General features: G+C 44.9%; 2 protein-coding genes across 2 annotated transcripts; both read right to left on the bottom strand.

Annotated features, from left to right (window-relative positions):
* Nucleotides 1-287: 287 nt before the first annotated feature.
* On the bottom strand, nt 288-7,981 carry CENPH (centromere protein H). The gene is made up of 9 exons (XM_086770806.1): nt 7,838-7,981; nt 7,680-7,735; nt 6,098-6,146; nt 5,594-5,668; nt 4,866-4,922; nt 4,198-4,261; nt 3,863-3,914; nt 2,505-2,668; nt 288-1,068 (listed from the first exon to the last, which is right to left on the bottom strand). The coding sequence occupies exons 1-9, from the start codon at nt 7,963-7,965 to the stop codon at nt 976-978; spliced, it is 738 nt and encodes a 245-aa protein (XP_086626932.1). The 5' UTR covers nt 7,966-7,981; the 3' UTR covers nt 288-975.
* CCNB1 (cyclin B1) lies at nt 7,976-12,575 on the bottom strand. Its single transcript, XM_086770613.1, is given in 8 exon segments — nt 7,976-8,568; nt 8,652-8,790; nt 9,066-9,176; nt 9,463-9,572; nt 9,966-10,233; nt 10,630-10,788; nt 11,997-12,167; nt 12,396-12,575. Coding segments are annotated over 8 exon segments (1,731 nt in total).
* Between the last annotated feature and the right edge of the window lie 388 nt (nt 12,576-12,963).

The raw sequence follows: 12,963 nt of genomic DNA, 5'->3' as shown, positions 1-12,963 counted from the left end.
TGCCCAAATGCAAATACAGCGAAGGGCGGGGGCAGCACGGTAAAAGTTAAAAAATAATCCAAACAACGAAAAAAAAAACCGCTTAAAGTGAGCCTGCGTTTTATTTTTATTCCATCAAGATACGTTCCATTGCCTTTTAAAAGGTGATATCCACTTAGCAAATTAAAAGTGACGGTGTTTTAACATGCTACACGCAATGGTCAATGGTCAATTTTCTTCACACATTAAAAAAAAACCAATTGACAATTAAACAGGGTATTTAAGATATCAATTTAAAATACATTAAAAATACATTTGAAGTACTGCTTAGCCACAAGATGGATCGGATGAAGTCACCACTTCTGTTTTACCTGCAGTAGGGGTTGTGTCTACTGCCGGATGCTCCGCTTCCCTTACTGGCCTGTAACAGTCACCAGTGGCTGTTATGAGTATGAACTTTTTGGTGTTTAAATTTATACATAACGCTTTTAATAAGAAAAAAGGAAAGAAAACCCCAAAGACTGACTTAACTAAGTTTTCCAGTTTGGGCTTTCTCCAGTGGCAGCACAGGGCTACGTACCCTCTGAGCTCTGCAGCCAGCTGATGCCCAGGGGAAGAGGACAGAAACAGCGCTCTGAGCCTGGGTATAAGCCCATTTCTACATAAAAGCTTTGAAATACACAGATTATTCTTCTTTCTTCAGCTATTGCTGTCTTTCAGAGGGAGACGAGCACTTGGGACAGGACAGCTATGAAGTGACTCTTCAGGTTGTTTCATCAGCTACGCTACCTGTTCAAATGTTTGTTGTGTACCAGGAATTAAATTTCACTTCAGAGAGTTGTGTGGCCACGTTCTGAGACTCTATAGAGGCCAACAACTTCCAGAAAGGTTAGATTTTCAAATTCTTAAAGTGTGCTTTCATAATGCATATTAATCTATCAAGTGCAGTACACTGATTACACACACTGTGTAAAATAAAACACCGTTTCTCCCGACTCACAGAAAATAGACATTTTTTTCAAGCTGTAGAACAATTGCCTTTAAAGATGGATCTTCTGCCCAGTTAACTCTGCTTCCAATTATAATACTCTATAAGAAAGAAAGATTATTGGTTAAAAAAAAAAAGCCTTTAAAGAGGATTATTCCTAGTAAAATCTCTCAAAAGCTGTCTGGGCTTTAATTTTTAATTTGGAAGCCCTTGAAATTCATAGCAGTGCTTGGAGTAGGTGGGATGGAGGGAAGAGGAGAAAGGGAGGTATTGTTCTGGATCCTATTGTCAATACGTAGGGAAAAGAAAAAAAAAAAAAAAATGGTGCTTTGAATCTCCTAGAGGGACTTGCACAACATCTCTATTTTAAACATAGACATTTAGAGGATTTTTTTTTTTTTAAACACATGAAATAAAGCTTGCCTCAAACACAACATAATGCAGTGAACATTCTCATTCTGGAATGAAAATGGGAATTATTAAAAAGAAGCAAAGTTTTGCTTTACTTATAGCTCAGAATATTTCAGGAATACAAAATTAGAAGATAATTCTAGGAATCTAATCTGAAACCTGCTAAAATGTTTGATTTCTTGTTCTCAATTTCTCTCTTTTCCCCTAAGTTTTTAAAATAAACTTTGTGCACACTTAACTGGGATTTCATAACCTATTTGCAGATGAACTCAGGAGCACTGCATTTACAATTTACTGTTCACTGTGGCTCCCATCTTTGTACTTACGTCACTGATCTGTGGAGCCCGGCAAAGGAAGCCAGGACAAGTCACACAGTTAGAGGCAGAGCACATGAGTGCAGCACAACATACGTCACCTTTAGCAGAGCCCCTCTGCACACAGGATGCTGGAGGAGGCCCTTCCACCCCGTCCCAAATCATGAGGTTTCCTTCCTTTGCATGACTCCACACTCCAGAGGACCTGCCAGCTGCGTGGGTCCAGCCTAGCCAGTGGCATCTGGTATGTGGGTAAGCAAAAGGTTGAAGGCTACGCCACTAAATGTATTTGGAGACTGGCCGTGGCTGCAGGCCAAGGCTTTCACAAGGCTGCAGTGGGCAACACAGAGAAGCGCATGTGGTCAGAAGGGGGAGACTGAGGAGCAGCAGCCTGGCTCACTAGTATCGTAGGATTAAGACCTACTTATTTTTCCTAACCATGAGAATAGGACTGATTTGGGGACATATAGGGGTGACTCTCAGTGTAAGGAAATATAGCCGCTGCCATGACAAACATTCTCTGAAAAACTTCATTATTTTTGTACTTTAAAGCAACAAAGGAATAAAGATAGATTGATAGGCTGTCTCTAAACTCTGTAAGTAATTATTCCAGAGAAATTTGTGACAGTTATCACACTTACTGCCTTTAAAGCAATAAAGTTTTCCTTTCATAAAGCTGTTTATCCATCACCATTGTTACTTAAAGTTTTTAGACAACACAATTTTGTTTGAAGTTACATTTACCACAAACTATGTTATCTTGACAGTAATGCAAAACTGCAAACTTGCTTCTAAAAGCTACAACACATTACCTGGAATACATTTTGAATTACTGTGGTCAATTGTCTTTCTTTTTCTAAGTTATTGCGTATCTTCTCCAGTGTTTCATTTACTGCTGTACTTGCTTGTTCCTCCTTTTGTTTTTTGATCATGGTATGAATTTGCCGTAGTTTCTGTCCTCCAGCTTTTTTTAGTGCTGTCCCATTATTAGGAAAATGAAGCATTAAGAAGTAGTTAGGTGAGCAGTAGCACTAAAGATATGCTTTTTCCCTCTCAGACCTCTAAGGCACTTCCACTTGCAATAACCCTGACTTCACACTCCAGCCCTTGCCTCCAGTATACCTCAAGGTATTCCTTTCACACAAGAGGCAACACGTGCTGCGGCTTCCTGGTATCAGAGTACATCAGTTGGTTCCCTGGCTGCTAGCAAAACAGAAAGCACTTTGTATGCTGTCTGCATTTCCATCAGACATGGACAATAATTTGAACATCCATCCTACACCGTCTTCGGCTGTCACAACTTTTACAGTCAGAGGTGTTTAAGACCTTTCCCCCTTTTTAAAATTTGATCATAGGCAAATTTCAAAGTCATACAAGGGACATACAGACAGCATCAGTGAATATTACTATTTTTTAACAGGAAATCAGGCTAAGAACTAGATTGAATAAAACCATTTAGGGACAGTTCATACATTGAAAGAATGCTGACACAGCATCTCTTCCCTTATTTCCAAACATATTAAGAATGCTTATTTTTCCTATGAGGACAGATATTTCATTGTGTTTGTTCATTACCATCAACATATACACCACTTCCTATGCATGATTCAAATAACAGTTGTTAAAACTGTTGGCAAACCTGGTCATATGACAGTAGGAGCATTCAAAAAAAAAACCCCCATATTTAACTTATTAAGCTCTGAAGTTTGACTTCACATCTACATTGACCCACTCTAATAAGCCTACTGAATACCAACATATATAGAATTATGAGAGTTCTTTGTGAATAAATCCTCTCCTCTATTCTACAAACATGTCATAAAGGTGTGGCCTGACAAAAAAAGAATCCTTTAGGTGTTGTAGGACGGATTTAAATGACTAAATGATGTGCAGTTTTCTGGGGAGCTTTATTACAGTAAGTAATGAAATACCACCACATTCTTTTTGAGTATCTTCTTGCATCTCTTATTCTAAGATGTCAATCTCATGCTCAACTAGACAACACCCCAGCTCATTTTTACAGTATCCTAGTCTTTTCAGAAATTTTATAACTTCTGTGTTGAGAGTTTCGTGGTTACTTCAAATGTAAATTAATATTGCCACAAGAACTACTATAAAATATGAACTGTACATTAAAATATAAACCAGTCGATACAACTAACACACTTACAGAGTCTTTTCCTTTTAAGGTCAATCAATTTCTGTTCGTTCTCACGTGTTTTCTGAAAGAAAGAAAAAAAAAAAAAGTATTTCCTAGACTCTTGGCTCCAAAAAATATTGGAAGATGCTAATTCAATCCACAAGAGCAGTTAAGGGCGGCTCTAGAAGCAGACTTTCTTACATAGTCATTTAAAATAACAATTTCAGTAATTTTAAACCACACCCTTTGGGCCACATATTTAGCTTCAAGTGACTCGTGCAAGCCAGTTACTTTCAAACTGCACTCCTACAACCTGAGGTTGGAAGACTCACACAACTGCAACAGAAGCTACAACTGCCACTTACCTGCTGACATTCAATTACCTCCTTGCTGAGCATTACTATGTGTTTCACAGTTTCCAAGATCAGTCTAAGGAAAGAAACACAGTTGTATATCTTAAGACTATTAATATGAGTCACCAGCATAAATGTTTTAATCAAAGTTATTTAGATTAAACAAAAAGTCCACATTTCCGCTAACACCAAAATAAAGTATTTTTTTTAAAACAACCTGCACACTTTCTTTTTTACAGTTATTATATCAAGTATTGTTGTAGGGGCCAAATAATCTCCTTATTTCCCTTTCAGTTTCCCTAATGTATCAGTTAAGTCTGTCTAACATTTCAAATCATAGAGCTTGGAAGGCATCAAGGAAGCCTAAGCACCTGAGAATGGTTAACAACTGAGCTCCTGAATTCTGGCATGTGGCGGGGACATCATGGAGATGCAATGTTTGCAGCTGTATTTCTGAACAGAAATGAAATTTCTCATATTATACTTCATATCCACCCTGGGTATAAGAGGTCTGACCATGCTGATTCTAGCCAGAAGGTGGATTGTAAAGTATTCCATTAAAACGAGAAAGAAGCTTGCTTTTGAAAAAGGTACAATGAAGTAATGTAGAAGCATATCACATTATACTGTGTAAAGTCCTTCCTTTCTAGCCATCCTTTCCCCAAGAACACCTTACTTACTGTGACTCATTATCATTTTGCTTCATTTTGTTTCTCAGGGCAACCATAAGCTGGATCCTGCATAGTGTGGGGAAGAAACATATAACTGATAGGAATTGATAAGAAACAGAGAAGTAGATTTAGATAAATAATGGAAGAGATCTTTCCAAGGTTCCATTTATGTCCACTTTCACATTGGAATTACATATATAAAATACTCAGTACCTTTTAAATATCACACTTCTTAAATAATGGGGCTTAACTCTCAGGACAAGAAAGGCGTATCAATGATCATTTGTGAGAGTGACAACTTTCTCTCTTGCCAAACACACTCAGACATCATTAATTCCAGAGTCTGCAGAAGGGAAGCTGGGCAAAGGTGGGAATTCAAATAAACAGCCATGTAACACAAGAGAGGTAGAACACCTATCAACTTCCACCTTTTCATAGGCATTTGTAAAACACTGCCAAGAAATGTTCACTGATTTATATAGTCAGCCTTTCACAATTTTGCAGGAAACTTTGGGTTTATACATTTCAACTTGTAATTTTTTTTGGTTTTGTTGTTCTCTACAGTATTTCCATCCGCATTCCTCCTGGTTCAATAGTACTAAAGTCCTTCATATTTGTAACATGCACCGTATCACTTTGTAATACTATTTTAATCAGAATTATGTATATGTGCATGTATGTATGTGTGCACACATAAATAAAAGAAAATCTCCAGATAAACAGGAAGAAAATTCTACCTTTGCAAGGCTAATGTCTTGTTCTGGAAAGAGACTTTTACTTCCTCCATATTTCTTTGCAAATCTTGTCTGGCACTGAAGGAAAAACAAAGAAACAAACAAACACCACAAAGCCAAAGTGTGAAGATAACAAAAAAAATGTAAGAGCAATATCACATTTTTAACTTGCCCTCTACATGTCTAAGTAAGAATTTTTCCTGTAAACCACAAATTAGTAAGGCTAGGAATATTTTAGCATGTAGAACTGTATTACTGAATTCTAGCCACCACAGGAAAGACTGCAAATTTAGACGCTGCATCAGATACAGAATTATGTTAGGAAATTCAGTAAAATATCTCTCCCGCATATTTTCTCTTAATTTCCTTTGTTTTCACCAGGCTCCTGCAAAGTACTGATTGTTAATCTGGATATTTGCTAACAAGAGAATCTCCAAGTTCACTTCTCAACCCTTCTCCTCTTTGTTTTAAAATATATCAAAAGTTTGAAATTATCCAATGACATACTTATCAATAAGCTTCTCTTCAGTGACGTGATCAAGGTAACTTTCTTGACCTGCAAAGAAAGAACGGCACTAAAAGAAGCGCAACAGAGACTTTTAAATACAATCTGCAGTGCATAAAAGATAAGCAGTTTGATGGCTATACTAAAAAAGTATTTCTTATTTCTACCTCAAAGCCTTATCATCTCTTCCACTGTTAGTGAGACTATACTATCAATCAGCTGTATCAGAGAAATAATTAGACTTCAAAATATTTCAGTTCAGCACTTTTTAGACATGCCAGAGCTGGCTCATAGCATTGCTGTATATATGTAGCTGGCTGGTTCAGTGAAAGAGGACACAGGTAACAGAAACACAATGGGAACAAGACGAAACACCCTAAATCAGTATTGCTGCCAAACACTTCAGCAAACTTTTGGTAAGACTTCAGCCCCAGTGATTGGATTCCTGAAAACCATCATCACATGTCAGAGTGTTAGAGTGGTCTCAAATGAAAACCCAAGAGGAAAAATAGCAGTGGGCAATAATCACATTTGTAAGCATTCAAACATGTCTCAAAGAGTTGTAGGATATGCAGCCAAAAAAACCATTTCATTACTATAACAAGCACTTTTGATAAATAATTTCTTTACATGTATACTACAAAATCATAGAATGGTTTGGGTCAAAGGGACCTTAAAGATCATCTAGTTCCAACCCCCATGAAAAGAGCAGGTACACCTTCCACTACAACAGGTCACTCAAAGCCCCATCCAACCTGGCTTTGAACACTGGCAGGGGCTGGGCATCCACAACTCCTCTGGGCAACCTGTTCCAGTGCCTCACCACCCTCACAGTAAAGATTCCTTCTGTATATCTAGTCTAAACCTACTCTCTTCCAGTTTAAAGCCACTGCTCCTTGTCCTATTGCAACAGGCCCTACTAAAAAGCCTGTCCCCATCATTCTTATAAGACCCCTTTAAGCACTGGAAGGCCACAATAAAGTCTCCCTGGAGCCTCCTCTTCTCCAGGCTGAACAGCTCCAACTCTCTCAGCCTGTCCTGACAGGAGAGGTGCTCCAGCCCTCTCATCATCTTCATGGCTCTCCTCTGGACCTGCTCCAACAGGTCCACATCCTTCTTATTTTGGAGGCTGCAGCACTGGATGCAGTGCTCCAAGTGGGGTCTCACCAGAGTAGAGGGGCAGAAACATCTCCCTTGGTCTGCTGGCCACACTTCTTTTGACGCAGCCCAGGATGTGGCTGGCTTTCTGGGCTGCAAGTGCACGTTGTCAGCTCATGTTGAGCTTCTTTGTCCACCAGTACCCCCAAGTCCTTCTCCTCAGGGCTGCTGTCTCGATCCCTTCATCCCCCAGCCTGTGCTGATACTGGGGTTGCCCTGACCCATGCACAGGATCTTGCACTCGGCCTGGTTGAACTTCATGAGGTTTGTACGGGCCCACCTCTCCAGCCTGTTCAGGTCCCTCTGGACGGCATCCCTCCCCTCCAGCGTGTCGACCGCACCACGTCACGTTCCTATTACCGTACCGTCACATTAAGAGGAAGCACAAGAAATTGTTGGAGCGAGTTAGAGCAGGGATAAGCTTACCTGCTTGAACTGCAGTGCGGCACTCCAGGAGCTGCTGCTTCATCTGGTCCCTCAGGCTGCAGCAGAAGCAAAGCGACAACGGTCAGACCCCGCGCCGCGGCCCCACCGCGGCCGCCGCCCCTCGCGCCCACCCCGGCCTGCTCGGAACCGGCACTGACCGGAGCAGCGCGAGGACGTCCACCTTAGTCTCCAGCTGGGGCAGCGAACAGCCGGCGGCCGTGGCCGCCGTGGCCGTGGCCGCCGGGGCCGCCGCCGCCGCGCCCGCCTCCCGCTGTAACGGCTCCATGATGGCGCCTTCAAACATCCCGCGCGCGCCCCTCGGCGATTGTTTCTGCCTGGTGGGGCGGGGCTCCCCAGCAGCCCACGCGCTTCCGGCCAATGCTGGGCCTCTTCTTCTGCATCGGCGTTTCGGCACTCGGCCGCGCTGTCTTAGGGCGGCGGCGGGGCGGCCGTGCCTGAGGCAGGGGGGCTGGCGGCGAGGGGGGGGCGTTTGTTAGCTCGTTCTGAACGGGTGAGGAGCTCTGTACGCGCGGTGCACACAAGGCAGCCCCTTCTCCCGGGTGTTTTTCAGATAAATAACGGGAGGGAAGCAGGAGCACGGTTAAATATTCGTGGCAAAGGAGCGGGGCAGGTGCAGCTCTGACCAGTATTCTCCGAGAAGCAGAGCTGGGAGTTGCCGGATGAATTACAGCTGCGCTACGATCAGTCAATACCGACCTGTACTGCAGCTTAAATAACGCGGCGGACGCTGTCTCTGCCACCACATTAGTGGAGCCTGCGTGGACACGGGCCTGTACGCCTGTGGAGAGGGCCAGCAGCCCCCCGGGGTTAGCCCTCGGTGCTGCGACACCCCCACGGGGGTGCCTCAGCTGCCGGAGGGAGTCAGCTACTGCCACAAACAAGTAAGAGAGAAAAGCACTTTATTAAAAGCTTAAAACACACGAAGAGGAGATAGACACAGCTACTATACACAGTGGCACATAGTGCCAAGGTACAGGCGTTTCAACTTTTGAATTAGAGGTTGGGCTAGATCCCATATAATAGAAGACTCCAGCTGTGCAATGCTACTTATGTTAGCATTTTTCCTGCTTGAGTATTTGTTCTTGATCATCTGCAGAGAGGTAAATTTGATTAAGTTCACCCTGTTCATAGACTTAGACTATGCCAGCTCACTAGAAGCTTGGTAGGCAAGCCAGGCTCATCCTAGCACACCAGACCAGTTCATAGCTGGCTGGCTCATGCCACTTTGGCTAGATAGAGGTCTTTAACCGAAGTGAGCAGGTCTGATCCAAGTCTGATAGCAGTGGCTCAGCTAAGCCAGCTCCAGAGTGCCACATACTGACACTTAACTACACACACTCCCCACCTGCACTGCCAGATTCTTACCGTGTGCTTGATAATGCCCTCATTCACAAGAACTACATTCTTTGCTAAGTGCTGCATGACTGGTAGAAGATCACTCTCAGTGTAAGACATGCAGTGTTGCAGAGTTGGTGTCTGAAAGGAAAGGAAGTCATTAGACAAGCCTGCTAGCACAATCTGAGTACACCAAGTTTTGTCTTCTGTTGGGCTTGGACAATTGTGGTCTCCTGTGTCACACGGGAGGGTTAACAGTTACTGCCCTATTTCTGTCCCGCTTGTAATGGGCCACGAGGAGACAAGAATGTGCTGAGATATCATGAGGGAAGCAGAAGACGTGCACTTGGCCCAGAGTAGCCTTTTAAGCTAGTGTGCAGGCGCACCAAGTCCCACAGTAGGAGGTGGGCTGACAAGGATGACTTACCCATTCGCATCCATTGAGGAGTTTCAGAGCCAAACAGGAAGCAGCTGCTGCAATCTTGGATGGAGGGAAGTGAACCATATCATAGTCCTAACGTGCTGCTTGAAGTTTACCTGCAGTAAGTCAGAGTGGAGTGTTAGCTATCTCCAAGGCAAGCCTTTGTTTAGTCAAGCAGGAAGAAATACTTCCTTAGCAAACATTAAGAGCTATAGGCTTGAAATTCAAGTGGCTTAATCACAGAGCCATTTTGAGCTGTTATTAAACTGCTCGTAGTCTAAGACCACTCCTTTCAATGGCAGTCTAGCAGTCACCTGCAGTACTGGGCAGGCATTTTAACTCTGGTTTTGAGCGAGTTAAGCTCACGTGACTGAAAGCAGGCAAACAAGACCTGTTTCTACATGGGAGACAGGTCTCAGCCAGGTTCAGTTGCTAAACTGTTGCCGTACTCAAAAGTTTTGAACAATTTTAGCAAGCTGCCACAGTTGAGTATTGTGTTTTCCAGATGCTGCTTATAGTAACACCCATTCTCAGCGTTACCTTAGCAATCTTTGAAGCCCTTCTCAGGAAGTGTGGAGGGAGAGGGCGACCCAGACCAAAGCCAAGGGCTTGCAGGATCTTTGTCTCCATCTCGCAGATTTTGAGCTTTGTGTAAGCGTAGTCACTTACATAGGTAAAGTCTCCAACACATGGGGGATACAGCTCTTCGTACTTGCAAGCTATGAACATAGCTGTAACACCAACCAGCTGCAACATCATCCTCAAAACAGCATTGTCCTGTAGTAAGAAGCAGTAGAGATTTATCTGAATGACTTGGTTCAGAACACAACTTTTTAAGGTAGCCAGTGTAAGGTTGGTTGTGTGGCAGGATGTTCATACTGGTATATACACAATAACTGTACAGCATTTGTTGCCTCTTGGCATCTGCAGGGGTATCAGAAGCCTTTGAGATCAAATCAGAAAGAGGAGTAGGCAATTTTAATACATCAAGTCACTGTTCATAGCTGGGAGGATTATCTGGTGCATAAAATTCAACAGCAAATGCCCCTTGTTGGTCAACTGTATTTTATTAAGGGTAACATGTCTAACCATGTAGGGTGTTACCAATCAGTGCTCATTGTGCTTTTAGCTTTGGGGAACAGCATTGCCTGACACTAGGTGAGAGACACTCACCTGCAGGAATAGATCGATGATAGCAATGGTCATATACAAGGTCTCCTGCTGGAGTATGAACTTCATCTGTACTTGTACAAGCCAGTCTATTAATATGGTCCACATGTTCCCATTGATTTCCTGGCCAGCCAGGTATTTGGGTCTGATACGTTGACTTTCCTGTGTGGAAGGAATAGGGTCAGTAGATCTAGTCACGTAGCTGAAGCATTTGCAATGCCTAACCTCCATTGCATCTTAAGGCCTGTCAAGGAGTTCAGTACAGGCAGAGCCCAGAGGTGTAGGCCACAGCACACAAGGTTTCTTTCTTTACTAGAGCTGGTCTAGAAAGAGCATGGTACTAGTACTACTATTTATAGAGTCATAGAATAGTTTGGGTTGGAAGCAGCCTTTAAAGATCATCTAGTCCAACCCCCCTGCAAGAAGCAGGGACATTTCCAACCAGATCAGGTTGCTCAGAGCCCCATCCAACCTGGCCTTGAATGTTTCCAGGGATGGGGCATCCACCACCTCTCTGGGCAACTTGTTCCAGTGTTCTATCGCTCTCATTGTAAATTTTTTTTTTCCTAATATCTAATCTAAATCTGCCTCCCTCTATTTAAAAACCATTACCCCTCATCCTATCACAACAGGCCCTGCTGAAGAGTTTATCTGCATCTTTCCTGTAGGCCCCCTTTAGGTACTGGAAGGCCACTATAACGTCTCCCTGGAGCCTTCTCTTCTCCGGGCTGAACAACCGCAGCTCTCAGCCTGTCCTCACAGGAGAGGTGCTCCAGCCCTCATCATCATCTTCATGGCCCTCCTCTGGACCTGCTTCAACAGGTCCATGTCATTCTTATGTTGGGCGCTCCAGAGCTGGACACAGTACTGCAGGTGGGGTCTTAAGAGAGTGGAATAGAAGGGCAGAATCACCTCCCTTGACCTGCTGGCCACTGTCCTTTTGGTGCAGCTCAGGATGTGGTTGGCTTTCTGAACTGCAAGTGTTGGCTCATGTTGAGCTTCTCACTCACTAGCACACCCAAGTCCTTCTCCTCAGGGCTGCTGTCATTCCATTCTCCACCCAGCCTGTATTTGTGCCTGGGATTGCCCCAGCCCACGCACAGGACCTTACACTTGGTCTGGTTGAACTTCATGAGGTTTGCATGGGCCCACCCCTCCCGCCTGTCAAGGCTTGTTGATTGGTTTAACAACCAACATCTGCTTATGTTATCAGCTCAGTTTAATCTTGTATTTTAAGTTGAGGGATCACTTATTAATGCCTCAGGAAAATCCATAGGTGAAAGTGAATATCAGCTCCAACCACACCTACAATGGCAGGTTTACTCCATGTCAGCAGATGCCCCTTGCAGTTCTGACCTACTCCTACCAACCTGAAGGTCTCTCTACAATTTGTAGATGTTTTTCACATAGTCGCTGCAGAGGTTTGGGTCAGTGCCATCTTCCACATCTATGTCTTCCACATTAAGCAAGACATTAGGAAAAGCTTGATGCAGCATGTCCTCTGACAGGGCACATCCAGATGCATTCATGGGGATTGGAGACTAAGGCCTCAACTACAAGGAAATTTGGGATCTGCGCAGGCCGCATCTCCCTCTGTAGCCCAGTGCAGGCCAAGCGAAGCTTGCAACCAGCAGCCCCACAGTGCAGGAGCACTGTGGGGGCTCATAACCCCATTTCAGGGCATGGAGCGAGGCTGTGCCCTGTTCAGGGCTGGTGCAGACCAGGGCCAGGGAGGGGGCACATGGCCCCGACTGGGCAACAAGCGGTACCTGGGAAGGCTCCAGCTGGGGCTCTGGTGCTGGCACCTCCTCCTTGTTGGCCATGAGCATCTTCTTGGTAGCTGTGTTCTCTAGGGAGATGGTGGGCACAGGCCTGATGCCCGGCCCCTGCCCGCAGTCCCACTGCTCCACCGCTGCCTTGGTGGCAGCCCGCTTCTTCGGCTCGGCCATGCGGTTGCCGATGTCCCTCAGGGCGGTGCGGGGCCGCAGCTTCACCTTGGGGACCGTGGCCACCGTCGCCATCCGGCGCTTGGCGACAGGCAGCGATCTTCTCTTCGCCCTGGCATCGGTGGGCATGAGAGCGTGCTGCGGGGAGAAGGGAGGGCGGTCAGCGGCACCGCCACGGCCGGACACCCGAGAGCTGCAGGAAGGGAACCGGGGGCGGGGCGGGGCGGCACGCACCCCTGCCCGAAACCGGCGGGCTGGAGGCGAGGAGCCGGGGGAGAGCGGCACTGGCTACACACCCGCCAAGCCGGAGGGCTGCAGATGCGGGACGGGGGGTTGCACAGCCGGGGGCATGGCCGCACATATTAGGCCGGGCAGCGAGCCCCACCCCACC

Source organism: Chlamydotis macqueenii, chromosome Z (genome assembly GCF_036417535.1).
Source record: "Chlamydotis macqueenii isolate bChlMac1 chromosome Z, bChlMac1.mat, whole genome shotgun sequence".
In the NCBI taxonomy this organism is placed as follows: Eukaryota; Metazoa; Chordata; class Aves; order Otidiformes; family Otididae; genus Chlamydotis; species Chlamydotis macqueenii.
This window is presented reverse-complemented; position numbering and strand designations above follow the sequence as displayed.

Excerpts from the sequence above, each read along its gene's own strand:
- CENPH (XM_086770806.1), bottom strand. The coding sequence starts at position 7,965 with ATGGAGCCGTTACAGCGGGAGGCGGGCGCGGCGGCGGCGGCCCCGGCG. Across the intron at positions 7,736-7,837 it reads GACGTCCTCGCGCTGCTCCG|CCTGAGGGACCAGATGAAGC; the intron begins GTCAGTGCCGGT and ends CTTCTGCTGCAG. Across the intron at positions 1,069-2,504 it reads TAATTCAAAATGTATTCCAG|AGTATTATAATTGGAAGCAG; the intron begins GTAATGTGTTGT and ends TCTTTCTTATAG.